The sequence below is a fragment of the Ipomoea nil genome, unplaced genomic scaffold, assembly GCF_001879475.1.
Source record: "Ipomoea nil cultivar Tokyo-kokei standard unplaced genomic scaffold, Asagao_1.1 scaffold0878, whole genome shotgun sequence".
In the NCBI taxonomy this organism is placed as follows: Eukaryota; Viridiplantae; Streptophyta; class Magnoliopsida; order Solanales; family Convolvulaceae; genus Ipomoea; species Ipomoea nil.
The window spans coordinates 1,254,448-1,268,653 of NW_017617306.1; the positions used below are offsets into that span (position 1 = coordinate 1,254,448).

The window sequence follows — 14,206 nt, forward strand, 5'->3', positions numbered from 1 at the left end:
AAAAATACCACTACCTGTGATAAATAAAATTACAGGACCGACAAGAGCGCAAATACGATATGGTACAAAATAGCCAAAATAAATAATAGACACAAGGGACACAAGATTTACGTGGAAAACCCCAAAACCACGGGGAAAAACCACGGACCACCACCAACACAATATTCCACTATAACAAATCTTGAGTACAAAGTTGCTGGCTACCACCCGAGCCAAACACCCTAAAAATATCAAATACAACAACTCTAGGACAAATACATTCTATCACGTTCACAGGCTTAAAAAGGAATAATATCTCGTACTCAAAATATTCAACCACCACGAGCAAGGTGAATAGAATACAAATATTACGAGAGTATCCAAAAAGATGCCTGGAACAAACAATTGACCTCTACAAAATATTTGATAAAGAAAGTACCCAAAAGATCTAGGCAAACCCACGACAAAATAACGCCAAATGAAGAAGAAATAGATGTTACTCCTTCCGCTGCGCTCCGTACTGCCGTGAACGAATAGAAAGAAAGAAGAATGAATTTTTTCTTTCCTTTTGCGTACTGCTTCAGCCGAATGAAGAAAGAAGAAGCTTGTGGAAATTTGTGGTAATTAAGAACAATGAATATTGCTCCTTTTGTAGTTGTGAGTTGCTGCCAAAATGGGAATAGTAAGAAAGAAATTGTCAACCTTTCACATGCATGCTGCCAAAAGCAATTAATTGCCCCTCATTCCATGCTGACAACCAAGATGGGTATTGAATAAAGCAAATTCAATTTTGTCCACCTTTTCACACCCATGCAGCAAAGGAAGTGTGAAAGCAAAGAAAATAATTTCCTTCTCTTCTGCCAAACAGCTCCACCGCCAAGCAACTTTCAAATGACATTTAATGAATGTCAGTAGGTGCAGGCTGAATAAAATATTTCTTATAGTGGATACAAATAGGCTTGGTCCAAAATGAGCTATTTACCACATAGGAGGGAAGCCCCAACCCAACAAATCTCCCCCTCCCGACTATGTGGAGGATATTGCCATCCCGGCGATACAGCAACAAACCTCAAGTGACCTAACTTCCATTGGTCCACACAAATCAGAATGTATCAACTCTGATGCACATTCCTTTTTTGCCACATTCACTGAACCACTAGAAATAGAGCTTTGCAAAGAGTACAAGTTAGAAGACTTGTTACCTCGTGCAACAACCAGCGAGCCTTTGGTGATTTTCCAATGTCCATCACCAAAGATACAGCAGAAACCATCATCATCAAGATTTCCAGTAGAAATAAGATTCAGTCTGATACCCGGTGCATGCATTACATTTTTAAGTACCAGCTTTGCGCCATTGTTTGTCTCAAGGCAAATTGTACCGGTACCAATCACCTTCACCTGACCATCATCACCCATTCTTAGCTCTCCAAAATCACCTGGAGTATATGAAGCAAAGAATTCCTTTCTTGGTGTAACATGCTAGGCTGCACCTGAATCCATAATCCAAGTTGTCTCATGGCAAGCAACATTGTTGGCATTTTCATCGCAGACGACAAGTAAATCTCCTCCAACTATTGCAACTTGGTTCCCGGTGACATCATCATTATCTTGCTTCTTGTCCCTTTTCAACTTGAAGCAATATTTCTTGATATGTCCTTTCTTGCCACAATAATGACATTCAACATCTATACCCTTCTGACCCTTTTGCTTGTTTCTCCCCCTATCTTCTGTAACCAAAATCTCTGACTGAGAAGTGGAGGTGTCTTGAGATCTTCTTCTTGCTTCTTCATTCAAGATACCGCTCTTGACATACTCCATGGTCACAACACCGTTGGGAGCAGAATTGGTCAAAGAAACCCGAAATGTTTCCCAAGAATCAGGTAGAGTGTTAAGCAACCAGAGACCAAGTACCTCATCCTCAAATGTGATGCCCATGCTTGACAACTGATCAAGAACACCCTAGAAATCATTAACATGATCATTGATCAATGTACCTTCCCTGTATCTTAGATTCATCAACTGCTTCAACAGAAACAGCTTGTCATTGCCTGTTTTGGAAGCATACAGGGTGTCAAGCTTATCCCACAGGCTCTTGGCATTTGTCTCACTAATAACGTGGTTCAGAACATTGTCTTCGATCCATTGTCGAATATAACCACAAACTTGTTGGTTCTCAAAGTCCCACTCCTCGTCTAACATATTTGCTGGCTTTGCACTTGCAAACACGGGTAGATGCAATTTCTTCAGAAACAAGAGATCCTTCATCTTGGACTTCCAAATGTGAAAATTTCTACCATTCAAGCGCACCATATTAATCGTATTTGACTCCATGTCAAATGTACCCGATCAACAACCTGGGCTCTAATACCACTTTGTTGGGAAAAATACCACTACCTGTGATAAATAAAATTACAGGACCGACAAGAGCGCAAATACGATATGGTACAAAATATCCAAAATAAATAATTGACACAAGGGACACAAGATTTACGTGGAAAACCCCAAAACCACGGGGAAAAACCACGGACCACCACCAACACAATATTCCACTATAACAAATCTTGAGTATAAAGTTGCTGGCTACCACCCGAGCCAAACACCCTAAAAATATCAAATACAACAACTCTAGGCCAAATACATTCTATCACGTTCACAGGCTTAAAAAGGAATAATATCTCGTACTCAAAATATTCAACCACCACGAGCAAGGTGAATAGAATACAAATATTACGAGAGTATCCAAAAAGATGCCTGGAACAAACAATTGACCTCTACAAAATATTTGATAAAGAAAGTACCCAAAAGATCTAGGCAAACCCACGACAAAATAACGCCAAATGAAGAAGAAATAGATGTTACTCCTTCCGCTGCGCTCCGTACTGCCGTGAACGAATAGAAAGAAAGAAGAATGAATTTTTTTCTTTCATTTTGCGTACTGCTTCAGCCGAATGAAGAAAGAAGAAGCTTGTGGAAATTTGTGGTAATTAAGAACAATGAATATTGCTCCTTTTGTAGTTGTGAGTTGCTGCCAAAATGGGAATAGTAAGAAAGAAATTGTCAACCTTTCACATGCATGCTGCCAAAAGCAATTAATTGCCCCTCATTCCATGCTGACAACCAAGATGGGTATTGAATAAAGCAAATTCAATTTTGTCCACCTTTTCACACCCATGCAGCAAAGGAAGTGTGAAAGCAAAGAAAATAATTTCCTTCTCTTCTGCCAAACAGCTCCACCGCCAAGCAACTTTCAAATGACATTTAATGAATGTCAGTAGGTGCAGGCTGAATAAAATATTTCTTATAGTGGATACAAATAGGCTTGGTCCAAAATGAGCTATTTACCACATAGGAGGGAAGCCCCAACCCAACAAATCTCCCCCTCCCGACTATGTGGAGGATATTGCCATCCCGGTGATACAGCAACAAACCTCAAGTGACCTAACTTCCATTGGTCCACACAAATCAGAATGTATCAACTCTGATGCACATTCCTTTGTTGCCACATTCACTGAACCACTAGAAATAGAGCTTTGCAAAGAGTACAAGTTAGAAGACTTGTTACCTCGTGCAACAACCAGCGAGCCTTTGGTGATTTTCCAATGTCCATCACCAAAGATACAGCAGAAACCATCATCATCAAGATTTCCAGTAGAAATAAGATTCAGTCTGATACCCGGTGCATGCATTACATTTTTAAGTACCAGCTTTGCGCCATTGTTTGTCTCAAGGCAAATTGTACCGGTACCAATCACCTTCACCTGACCATCATCACCCATTCTTAGCTCTCCAAAATCACCTGGAGTATATGAAGCAAAGAATTCCTTTCTTGGTGTAACATGCTAGGCTGCACCTGAATCCATAATCCAAGTTGTCTCATGGCAAGCAACATTGTTGGCATTTTCATCGCAGACGACAAGTAAATCTCCTCCAACTATTGCAACTTGGTTCCCGGTGACATCATCATTATCTTGCTTCTTGTCCCTTTTCAACTTGAAGCAATATTTCTTGATATGTCCTTTCTTGCCACAATAATGACATTCAACATCTATACCCTTCTGACCCTTTTGCTTGTTTCTCCCCCTATCTTCTGTAACCAAAATCTCTGACTGAGAAGTGGAGGTGTCTTGAGATCTTCTTCTTGCTTCTTCATTCAAGATACCGCTCTTGACATACTCCATGGTCACAACACCGTTGGGAGCAGAATTGGTCAAAGAAACCCGAAATGTTTCCCAAGAATCAGGTAGAGTGTTAAGCAACCAGAGACCAAGTACCTCATCCTCAAATGTGATGCCCATGCTTGACAACTGATCAAGAACACCCTAGAAATCATTAACATGATCATTGATCAATGTACCTTCCCTGTATCTTAGATTCATCAACTGCTTCAACAGAAACAGCTTGTCATTGCCTGTTTTGGAAGCATACAGGGTGTCAAGCTTATCCCACAGGCTCTTGGCATTTGTCTCACTAATAACGTGGTTCAGAACATTGTCTTCGATCCATTGTCGAATATAACCACAAACTTGTTGGTTCTCAAAGTCCCACTCCTCGTCTAACATATTTGCTGGCTTTGCACTTGCAAACACGGGTAGATGCAATTTCTTCAGAAACAAGAGATCCTTCATCTTGGACTTCCAAATGTGAAAATTTCTACCATTCAAGCGCACCATATTAATCGTATTTGACTCCATGTCAAATGTACCCGATCAACAACCTGGGCTCTGATACCACTTTGTTGGGAAAAATACCACTACCTGTGATAAATAAAATTACAGGACCGACAAGAGCGCAAATACGATATGGTACAAAATATCCAAAATAAATAATTGACACAAGGGACACAAGATTTACGTGGAAAACCCCAAAACCACGGGGAAAAACCACGGACCACCACCAACACAATATTCCACTATAACAAATCTTGAGTACAAAGTTGCTGGCTACCACCCGAGCCAAACACCCTAAAAATATCAAATACAACAACTCTAGGCCAAATACATTCTATCACGTTCACAGGCTTAAAAAGGAATAATATCTCGTACTCAAAATATTCAACCACCACGAGCAAGGTGAATAGAATACAAATATTACGAGAGTATCCAAAAAGATGCCTGGAACAAACAATTGACCTCTACAAAATATTTGATAAAGAAAGTACCCAAAAGATCTAGGCAAACCCACGACAAAATAACGCCAAATGAAGAAGAAATAGATGTTACTCCTTCCGCTGCGCTCCGTACTGCCGTGAACGAATAGAAAGAAAGAAGAATGAATTTTTTTCTTTCCTTTTGCGTACTGCTTCAGCCGAATGAAGAAAGAAGAAGCTTGTGGAAATTTGTGGTAATTAAGAACAATGAATATTGCTCCTTTTGTAGTTGTGAGTTGCTGCCAAAATGGGAATAGTAAGAAAGAAATTGTCAACCTTTCACATGCATGCTGCCAAAAGCAATTAATTGCCCCTCATTCCATGCTGACAACCAAGATGGGTATTGAATAAAGCAAATTCAATTTTGTCCACCTTTTCACACCCATGCAGCAAAGGAAGTGTGAAAGCAAAGAAAATAATTTCCTTCTCTTCTGCCAAACAGCTCCACCGCCAAGCAACTTTCAAATGACATTTAATGAATGTCAGTAGGTGCAGGCTGAATAAAATATTTCTTATAGTGGATACAAATAGGCTTGGTCCAAAATGAGCTATTTACCACATAGGAGGGAAGCCCCAACCCAACATATATTTATTTAGGCACACTTACTTGACTACATACTGCACCCATTTAATTTTTTAGGCTTTAGTTACGTTGTGGCAGCACGAGTGAAATTCGATCAGCAGGTTGTACAAGTGCTACACTAGTCCATTAAATATTCAATTCAATGCTAGCTTCCTCAGCTCATACACCCACCACCTGCTCTGTTGAATCATCTTAACCTTAAATTTAAAATATTACTTAGTTTACGTACGTATTCAATTTTACCTTCAATGTTAACCGTTCATATATCAGATAGTGCAATAGTAAACAAGCAAGCAGATCAAGCCCAAGTAGCAGATCAACCCAAGCCCAATTAAATCTGTTTAGTCTGTTATTAACAGTTGTTGTTTTAGTTGTTATTTTTTCATCTTCAGTTAATCGGTTAGTCCTTCGGCTCACCTCAGCTTCAGCTTCTTTTCCCTGTATATAAAATGCTCTCCTCTGTAGCTTGAAGAATGATGAATAAAACAGTTGCTTTCCTTTTAATCAGTATCCTTCCCCTCTCTCATTAAGCTTCGCAACATGGTATCAGAGCTTCCTAGACTTTAAAGGAGCTTTCTAAAACAGTTCAATATGGCAGCAGCGTGGCTGACGATTGGAGAGAGGACTACTCTGATGAACACGACGGGAGCAGCTCCGTCAATTGGAAGTCCGACACCTATCCCGGGAATCCCTACGATGGGAATTCCATCTACTTCAGCAACTGGATCGACTATCATAGAGATAATTTTTGATCCAGAGTCTCAATCGAATCCTTATTTTCTTCACCCTAATGAGAGCCCAGCCCTAGTGCTCATCTCGACGTCATTGGACGGTTCAAATTACCATCCATGGGCGAGAGCCATGACAATGGCGTTATCGTGCAAGAACAAACTCAAGTTTGTAGACGGCTCTATCCTTGAACCTCCCAGAGATGATCGAAAATTCGAGGTTTGGGGACGTTGTAATGACATGGTGGTCACTTGGATTGTCTGGTCATTATCTCTAACGATTGGACGCAGTGTTCTTTGGATTGACATTGCATATGGGATATGGAGAGACCTGAAGCGTAGGTTTAGCCAACAAGACCTATTTCGGATCGCAGAGATCAAATGCGAGATCTATCAAACGAAGCAAGGTGATAGTTCCTTGAATGAGTATTTCACCAGCAAAAGCTTTCATGGGATGAACTCCAAATACTCAGACCTGTTGTAGGTTGTGAATGTACTCTGAAGTGTGAATGTGGTAAAAAAATTGACCAACTAAATGAGCAAGTAGAAAAGGATAAGCTCTCTATCTTTCTCATTGGTCTGCATGATAGACAAACTGGTGCAAGAAACCAGATTATGCTTATGAGACCTCTACCAGATGTGTATGATGCCTACCCCATGATAGCACAATAAGAGAGACAGTTTCATATTGGGAATACTGGATTTACCAGCCAACTGCATCAAACTGGTGAGAATGGGACCTCTGGCAATGTGTTGATGACCAGGGTAGCAGGTGGTCCTCAACAGAACTTCAAGAAATTCACAACAGGCAACAAGAAACCTACATGTACCTTCTATGGATACACTGGACACACAGAAGACAAGTGCTATAGGAAGCATGGTTTCCCACCTGGATGGAAACCGAAACCAAGAAGCCAAGGTTCTGTTAATCAAACTCAGGGGCCACAGACAGTTCAACAATAAGGACCTGATGAGAGTGTTTCATTCACTCACAATGACTTCAAAAATTTATGGAGTTTGTCCAAATCCATAAATCATATGGAGAGAAAGGGGTTCTGAGCACACCTCTGGACCAAGATGCACATGTGAACACCATATCTGCTAATCTCATACCAAGAGCTCAAACTGAAGGTACAAGCTCATCTCTCAATCTTGCAGATTACAAACAATATAAATGGATATTAGACAGTGGTGCCACTCACCATATTGTGTGTTGCATAGATTTATTGACTGATCAAAAGGAGGTTCATGATATACATGTTAGCTTGCCCAATGGACAGAAATTTAGCATTACTTGCATTGGTTCTGTACATCTATCCAAGGAATTTGTGCTACATAATGTATTGTATGTCCCTGGATTTCAATACAATTTAATATCTGTAGGAGCCTTTGTTAAGAGTTCCAGATGCACAATGAGCTTCCATACTAACCAATGTATGATATAGGGTGCTATTCATGGTAAGATGATTGGAATGGCTGAGTTGCAAGATGGTCTGTATCACTTGATTTTTCCTGTTGATTCTTTTGTAAATAGTGCAGTTTCAGATTTGAATAAGTGTACCTTGTGGCATGCTAGATTGGGACATGCCTCACACTCTAAGATTCAGTTACTACACAATGTAAATCCAACAATTCAAGTGAATAAAAGTTGGATTTGTGATTGTTGCCACTTTGCTAAGCAGAAGAGACTCCATTTCCAGCTCAGTAGTTCTACTTCAACAACCTGTTTTGAATTATTACATATGGACATTTGGGGTCCATATATGGTAGTATCTATTCATGGTCATCAATATTTTCTCACTATGGTGGATGATTACAGTAGGGCTGTATGGGTGCATTTAATGGGAAAGAAATCTGAAGTCAGAAATTTAATCATTAGATTCTGCAGGATGGTCAAGAATCTGTTTCAAGTAACTGTTAAAAGTATAAGGTCAGATAATGGACTTGAATTTGACATGAGTGATTTCTTTTGCCAAGAAGGGATATTACATCAGACATCTTGCACATATACTCCACAACAGAACAGCAGAGTAGAAAGAAAACATGGCCATATCTTCTCCATTGCTAGAGCTCTCAGGTTTCAAGCTCAATTACCAGAAGGTTTTTGGGGAGAATGCATATTGCATGCATCTTATATCATAAACAGACTACCTTCTGCTGCCATCAATCAACAAATACTATACCAAGTTCTTCTTCAGAAAATTCCACAGTATGAAGACTTAAGAGTTTTTGGCTGTCTAGCCTTTGCTGCCACACTAGGACTAAAGTCCAAATTTGATGCCAGGGCCAAGAAGTGTGTGTTTCTTAGATATGTTAATGGTACTAAAGGCTACAAATTGTATAATCTAAGTAAAAAAGAAGTCTTCCTTTCCAGAGATGTGGTGTTTTATGAAAATACTTTCCCATTTCAACCTGCTGTTGTGCCTGAAAAACAAGTTCCTGAAGTTATTCTCCCAGCTGACATTTCAATGGGTTTTTTTGTTGATCCTCACAATATTTCCCAAAGAGCTAATGTTTTTCCCTCAACAGGCTCTCTTGATGATTGTCATAATTATTCCCAGGATGCTCTTACTCCACAGAATAATTCTCAAAACACTGATAGCCCTCAGAACAATCCTAATGAAGCATCTGAAGGCTCAATTGAGCAGTTACATAGCACCTCATCAGAACAGATTCAACATCCAGTGTAATACCCACAACCTTATAAATAATATATATATATGTTTAGTAAATGAGGTCAAAAAGTCAAAGCTTATTAAAATTTGATATTAGATAAAATTACTAAATTAGCCTTCTCTCCCCTTAATGATTAAGGAATCCCTTGGTCTTGGAGAAAGATCTCTTTTAAAAGAAGATAAGGACAGTTGACTAGAGAGATAGGGGAAGGAAAAATCTTGAAGCTTTGATCTCCATCTTCTTCAAGTTTAGGTCTCAAGTTATTGGGAGTATTCTAGGTGAGTTTGATCTCCATTTTTTTTCACTTTATTTGAGTTGGGTTTATCATTTGAGCCCTAAGATTAATGTTTGAAAATATTAGGGATTTTGACAAGGAGTATTTGGACGAGTTTAATAGCTAAGATTTGGATGTTTTTAGGTAAGTGGTTAACTCTTCTCTCCTTATTTTGCAAAACCCATAAACTATTTTAGAATCTCTACTACTTTGAATGCCCATTTAAGGGTTAGTATGAGTTAAAAGTATTTTGGACTATGATATGTTTTTGGACTATTAAACTTGACTAAAGATATCTTTGGGCATGCCTAAGTTTGGATTCTTTGAATCAGTGAACATGACTATATTTGACTATATTCGTATGTGTATGATTTGTACTAACGTGTTTTGCTCTAAAAGAGGATCATATAATTTATTTGACAATTATTAGTTTATGATTTCATAAAATTACTTTTGGATATGCACTTTGTTATGTGATCTTTAAGGAATTGATTTTTGCTACAATGGGCTATTTGATTATAAGAATTATTTTGAAGGTTTGACCAAACTCATGAGGCAACCTACATTTTGTTGTTTGTTCTGTTCGGCTTGGAACGTTCCTAATTGCTCATTCTGAATCGTCGAGCTTGACTCATTCCGAATCGTCGAGTCTTTTGAATTATTTGTTGGAACGTTCCGTCCGGCTCATTCTGAATCGTCGAGCCTGACTCATTCCGAATTGTCGAGTCTTTTTGGACCATTATGCCGATAATGGTGGTTGTAGGTTGCCAATGAGTCATATGTTAAGGAATGATTTGTTCTTTTGAAAGTATTGCATTATGAAATGATGTTGATGCCCTTGTAGCTAAAGTTTTCCATTTTGGGAATTTGTGTATAGTATGATGTAAGTATGTTTTAACTTTTATATAGTTTAAGGATTGAGTTTTGCATCTATTTATTACTCTAAAAGTTTTTTGTACTCTATTGGGGTTACTTGATCCGGGGTTGAGGGGAGTACCACTTACTGGGCATTAGCTCATTATTTGTATATTTTTCCTCATGTTTCAGAGTAGTTAAGGACATGTGAATAACACGAGCACAAGTGGTGGGGTCTCGAAGGTGACTTTTGAAACTAGGAGGCTTAGTCCTAGTATTGGAGCTTATCATGGACTTTTGTTTATTTATATATTCCCTTTGACCTTTGTATTTTTGGTAAACCATTGTGTTTGGTTTTGGTGCTTGTGATGCATTTAGGACGTACTACTCTTGATTATAAATATTTAATAGTGAATTTGATGAGTTTTTGGGAAGAACTAGTCGATTATATTTTGTCATTTTGGGTTGTGGAATTATTGTATATTCAAGTGTTATTATGAAGATTCTGAGAGGTATGTATGGTTAGGCTTCGTATTGTTACAGGTTTTCATTAGCGATACGGCCGGGTCATGTCCTAGAAGTGGGGCGTGACATCCAATGATCAGAAAATCCAATAGACAGAAATCTACTCCTGCTTATCTAAAAGACTATGTGTGTCACAGCTCTGTAGTGAGATCTTCTCCCCATGATCTCTTAAAGTTGATAAACTACACTAAACTCTCACCTTCATTCCACTCTTTTGTTATGAATCTTACATGTCACACAGAACCTAGAAGTTACAAGGAAGCAGTGAAGTATGATTGTTAGAAGAAAGCCATGAAGGAAGAAATTGATACATTAAAAGGAAACAACACTTGGGAATTAGTGAATTTGCCACCACCCAAGAAAACAATTGGATGTAGATGGGTATACAAAATAAAGCACAAGGCTGATGGCACTATTGAGAGGTATAAAGCAAGGCTTGTAGCTAAAGGCTACACATAGGCGCTTGGAATTGATTATCTAGACACCTTTAGTCCAGTGGCAAAAATGACCACCATCAGAACTCTACTAGCACTTGCAGCTGCAAGGGAATGACATTTACACAAAATGGATGTGAACAATTCCTTTCTTCATGGGGATTTAGAGGAGGAAGTCTACATGGAACTTCCCCCTGGATACACATAAGGAAATAATGGCCAAGTTTGCAGGCTAATCAAGTCTTTATATGGTTTAAAACAGGCAAGTAGACAGTGGAATACCAAGCTATGTGTTGCTTTGCAGAATATGGGGTTTAAACAAACTGTTCCTGATAATTCCTTGTTTGTTAAAGGGGAAGGAACATCATTTATGGCCCTACTAGGTTATGTAGATGATATAGTAGTGGCTAGTACTGATTTGAAATTGATTCAGCAGGTTAAAGTGGAACTTAATGATCAGTTTCAGATCAAGGATCTAGGTCTCTTGAAGTACTTCTTAGGACTGGAGATAGCTAGACAGAAGAAGGAAATTGCAGTGTCTCAAAGAAAATATGCCTTAGAATTGCTGGATGAGGCAGGTTTCATGGATTCCAAACCAGTTTACAGTCCAACAGTTCCATCACACAAGTTAAGTAAAAATGAAGGTGAGTTCCTTGATGACAATGTCCAGTACAGAAGGCTTGTTAGAAAGTTATTATACCTAACCATTACAAGGCCTGATATAAGCTTTGCTACACAACAATTCTCCCAATTTCTAGATAAACCTACACATCTACATCTACAGGCTGCACACAGAGTCCTAAGATATATTAAAAATGCTCCAGGACAAGGTTTATTCTTCCCAACTAGTTCTGATATACACTTGAAAGCATTCTATGATTCTGATTGGGGTGCTTGTGTGGATTCAAGGAAATCTATCACTGGCTTCTGCAATTTTCATGGTCAAGCTTTGATATCATGGAAGTCCAAGAAGCAGGCTACAATATCAAGATCTTCCTCAGAAGCAGAGTACAGAGCCTTGGCAGCAACAGCATGTGAAGTCCAATGGCTAATCTACCTTCTCAGTGAACTTGGATTGCATCCTAAAGCACCAGCTGCTATCTACTGTGATAGTAAGTCTGCAATTGCAATCAGTGAGAATCCGGTTTTCCATGAGAGAACCAAACACATTGAGATAGATTTCCATCTAGTTAGGGAAAAACTTCACAAAGGCACAGTCAAACTATTTCATGTGGCTTCTGGAAGTCAGCTAGCAGATATATTGACAAAAGCTCACTGTCCAGCCACCTTCTTTAGCTATGTTTCCAAGCTGGGATTGTTCAACCTATACAATCCAGCTTGCGGGGGGCTATCAGATAGTGCAACAGTAAACAAGCAAGCAGATCAAGCCCAAGCCCAATTAAATCTGTTTAGTCTGTTATTAACAGTTGTTGTTTTAGTTGTTATTTTTTCATCTTCAGTTAGTCGGTTAGTCCTTCGACTCACCTCAGCTTCAGCTTCTTTTCCCTGTATATAAAATGCTCTCCTCTGTAGCTTGAAGAATGATGAATAAAACAGTTGCTTTCCTTTTAATCAATATCCTTCCCCTCTCTCATTAAGTTCTGATGTTAGCACATCTGTTGTTGTTTTTATGGTTATTTTGAATCATCACAGTAATTAAGCTCTTTCATTTTGCTTATTTAATACAAGTTTTCCTTGCTATTATCATTTAATTATGGTTCGCACTTGTTTTGAATGTTTTACGGTGTTTGTTAGTGTTTTTGAACCATTGTAGGTCAATTCTATGAGCAAGGGAAGTTCAAGGATGAGTTTGGAGCAATTTTGGACAAGTTCGGGACCCAGAGGACTCGACGCGTCGAGCCTTTTGGCTCGACGCGTTGAGAATTTCCAGAAAGGTTTATGATCGGGCGCAGCAGGTCTCGACGCGTGGAGAATTGGCTCGACGCGTCGGGCGCAGCAGGTCTCGACGCGTCGGGCGCAGCAGGTCTCGACGCGTCGGGCGCAGCACGAAGTCGCGAGATATTTGAGTCCAATTTGAGTACAATTTTGTACCAGATTCCTATTTCGTCTCAACTTTATACCTACTATAAAATCCCTCCTTCCTCAACCCTAAAAAAAAACACACCGAGAGATTTTTAGAGTTCTTTGTAGACAAGAAAGAGAGAAATCAAGAGGCTCAAGTCATCTTTGGAAGCAAGGAGGAAGCCAGGGAGATTTGGGAGAATCGCTTGGTTAATTCTTGTACTCTTCTGATGATTTGTAATCCTTTATTCATATTTGCTATGTATAATTTAGCCATGCTCGGCTAAATTCCTTAGGGATTTTTGGGTGAATTTGTCTATGAACCTATGTGCCTAGTTCGTTAATTTCTTAATATATTTATGTTTGGTTTATGATTTGTGTTGCAATCTTGTTTTAATCTGTTGTTGTTGGTGGTTAAAGGCCTAAATTACTAGCTTCACTGTCATGTTTATGTCACCAATGGGAGTTGGGGCATAAATTAGGGCACACATGATTGCACCTAATGGTTGGTCCTTGGGAAAGGGGAACTTATTAGGGGAAGTTTATTCTAGATTATTGCTCATCGGGAGATGGTAGTAATTAGGAATAATTGAATGCTGATCTTTGATCTTATTGGGTGTTTAAGCCATGGGAGTGGAAATTCACTAGGAATAGAGATTACGGGAGTAATTCGATTCCACCTTGCATTCCCATACAAATCTTAATTCCAAACTAAATATTACAAACGTTAATTGGCACTAGGTGATTAAACATTGTGATCCCAAGAATCCTATTTTGCTCTATTGTCTACAAAACCTTGCTACTTATTTTATTCTGCTTGTTATTTTATGCAATCAATCAACCTTCAAGTTTTGTTCGGACTAGTTTCATATGAGTAACCTAGTAGCTAGTGATTAGTACACCACCTCTCTGTGGTTCGGCAACCCGAATACTCCGGGTATTATTTGTTTGCCCCAAATTACAGCAATCAAATTGGCGCCGTTG

The 14,206-nt window shown here is 39.0% G+C and overlaps 2 protein-coding genes and 1 long non-coding RNA gene across 3 annotated transcripts; all 3 read left to right on the forward strand.

Moving 5' to 3' along the window:
- The first annotated feature begins 6,299 nt into the window (after nucleotides 1–6,299).
- LOC109179167 lies at nucleotides 6,300–7,399 on the forward strand. Its single transcript, XM_019328731.1, has 3 exons — nucleotides 6,300–6,916; nucleotides 7,027–7,077; nucleotides 7,147–7,399. Exons 1-3 carry the CDS (start codon nucleotides 6,300–6,302, stop codon nucleotides 7,397–7,399), a joined length of 921 nt encoding a protein of 306 aa, XP_019184276.1.
- Nucleotides 7,400–9,146: 1,747 nt separating this feature from the next.
- Nucleotides 9,147–9,496, forward strand: LOC109179201. Its single transcript, XR_002053857.1, has 3 exons — nucleotides 9,147–9,158; nucleotides 9,274–9,390; nucleotides 9,474–9,496. It is a non-coding gene; the product is annotated as an uncharacterized LOC109179201 (long non-coding RNA).
- Nucleotides 9,497–11,507: 2,011 nt separating this feature from the next.
- LOC109179168 (uncharacterized mitochondrial protein AtMg00810-like) lies at nucleotides 11,508–12,672 on the forward strand. Its single transcript, XM_019328732.1, has 2 exons — nucleotides 11,508–12,566; nucleotides 12,661–12,672. The coding sequence occupies exons 1-2, from the start codon at nucleotides 11,508–11,510 to the stop codon at nucleotides 12,670–12,672; spliced, it is 1,071 nt and encodes a 356-aa protein (XP_019184277.1).
- Nucleotides 12,673–14,206: the final 1,534 nt, after the last annotated feature.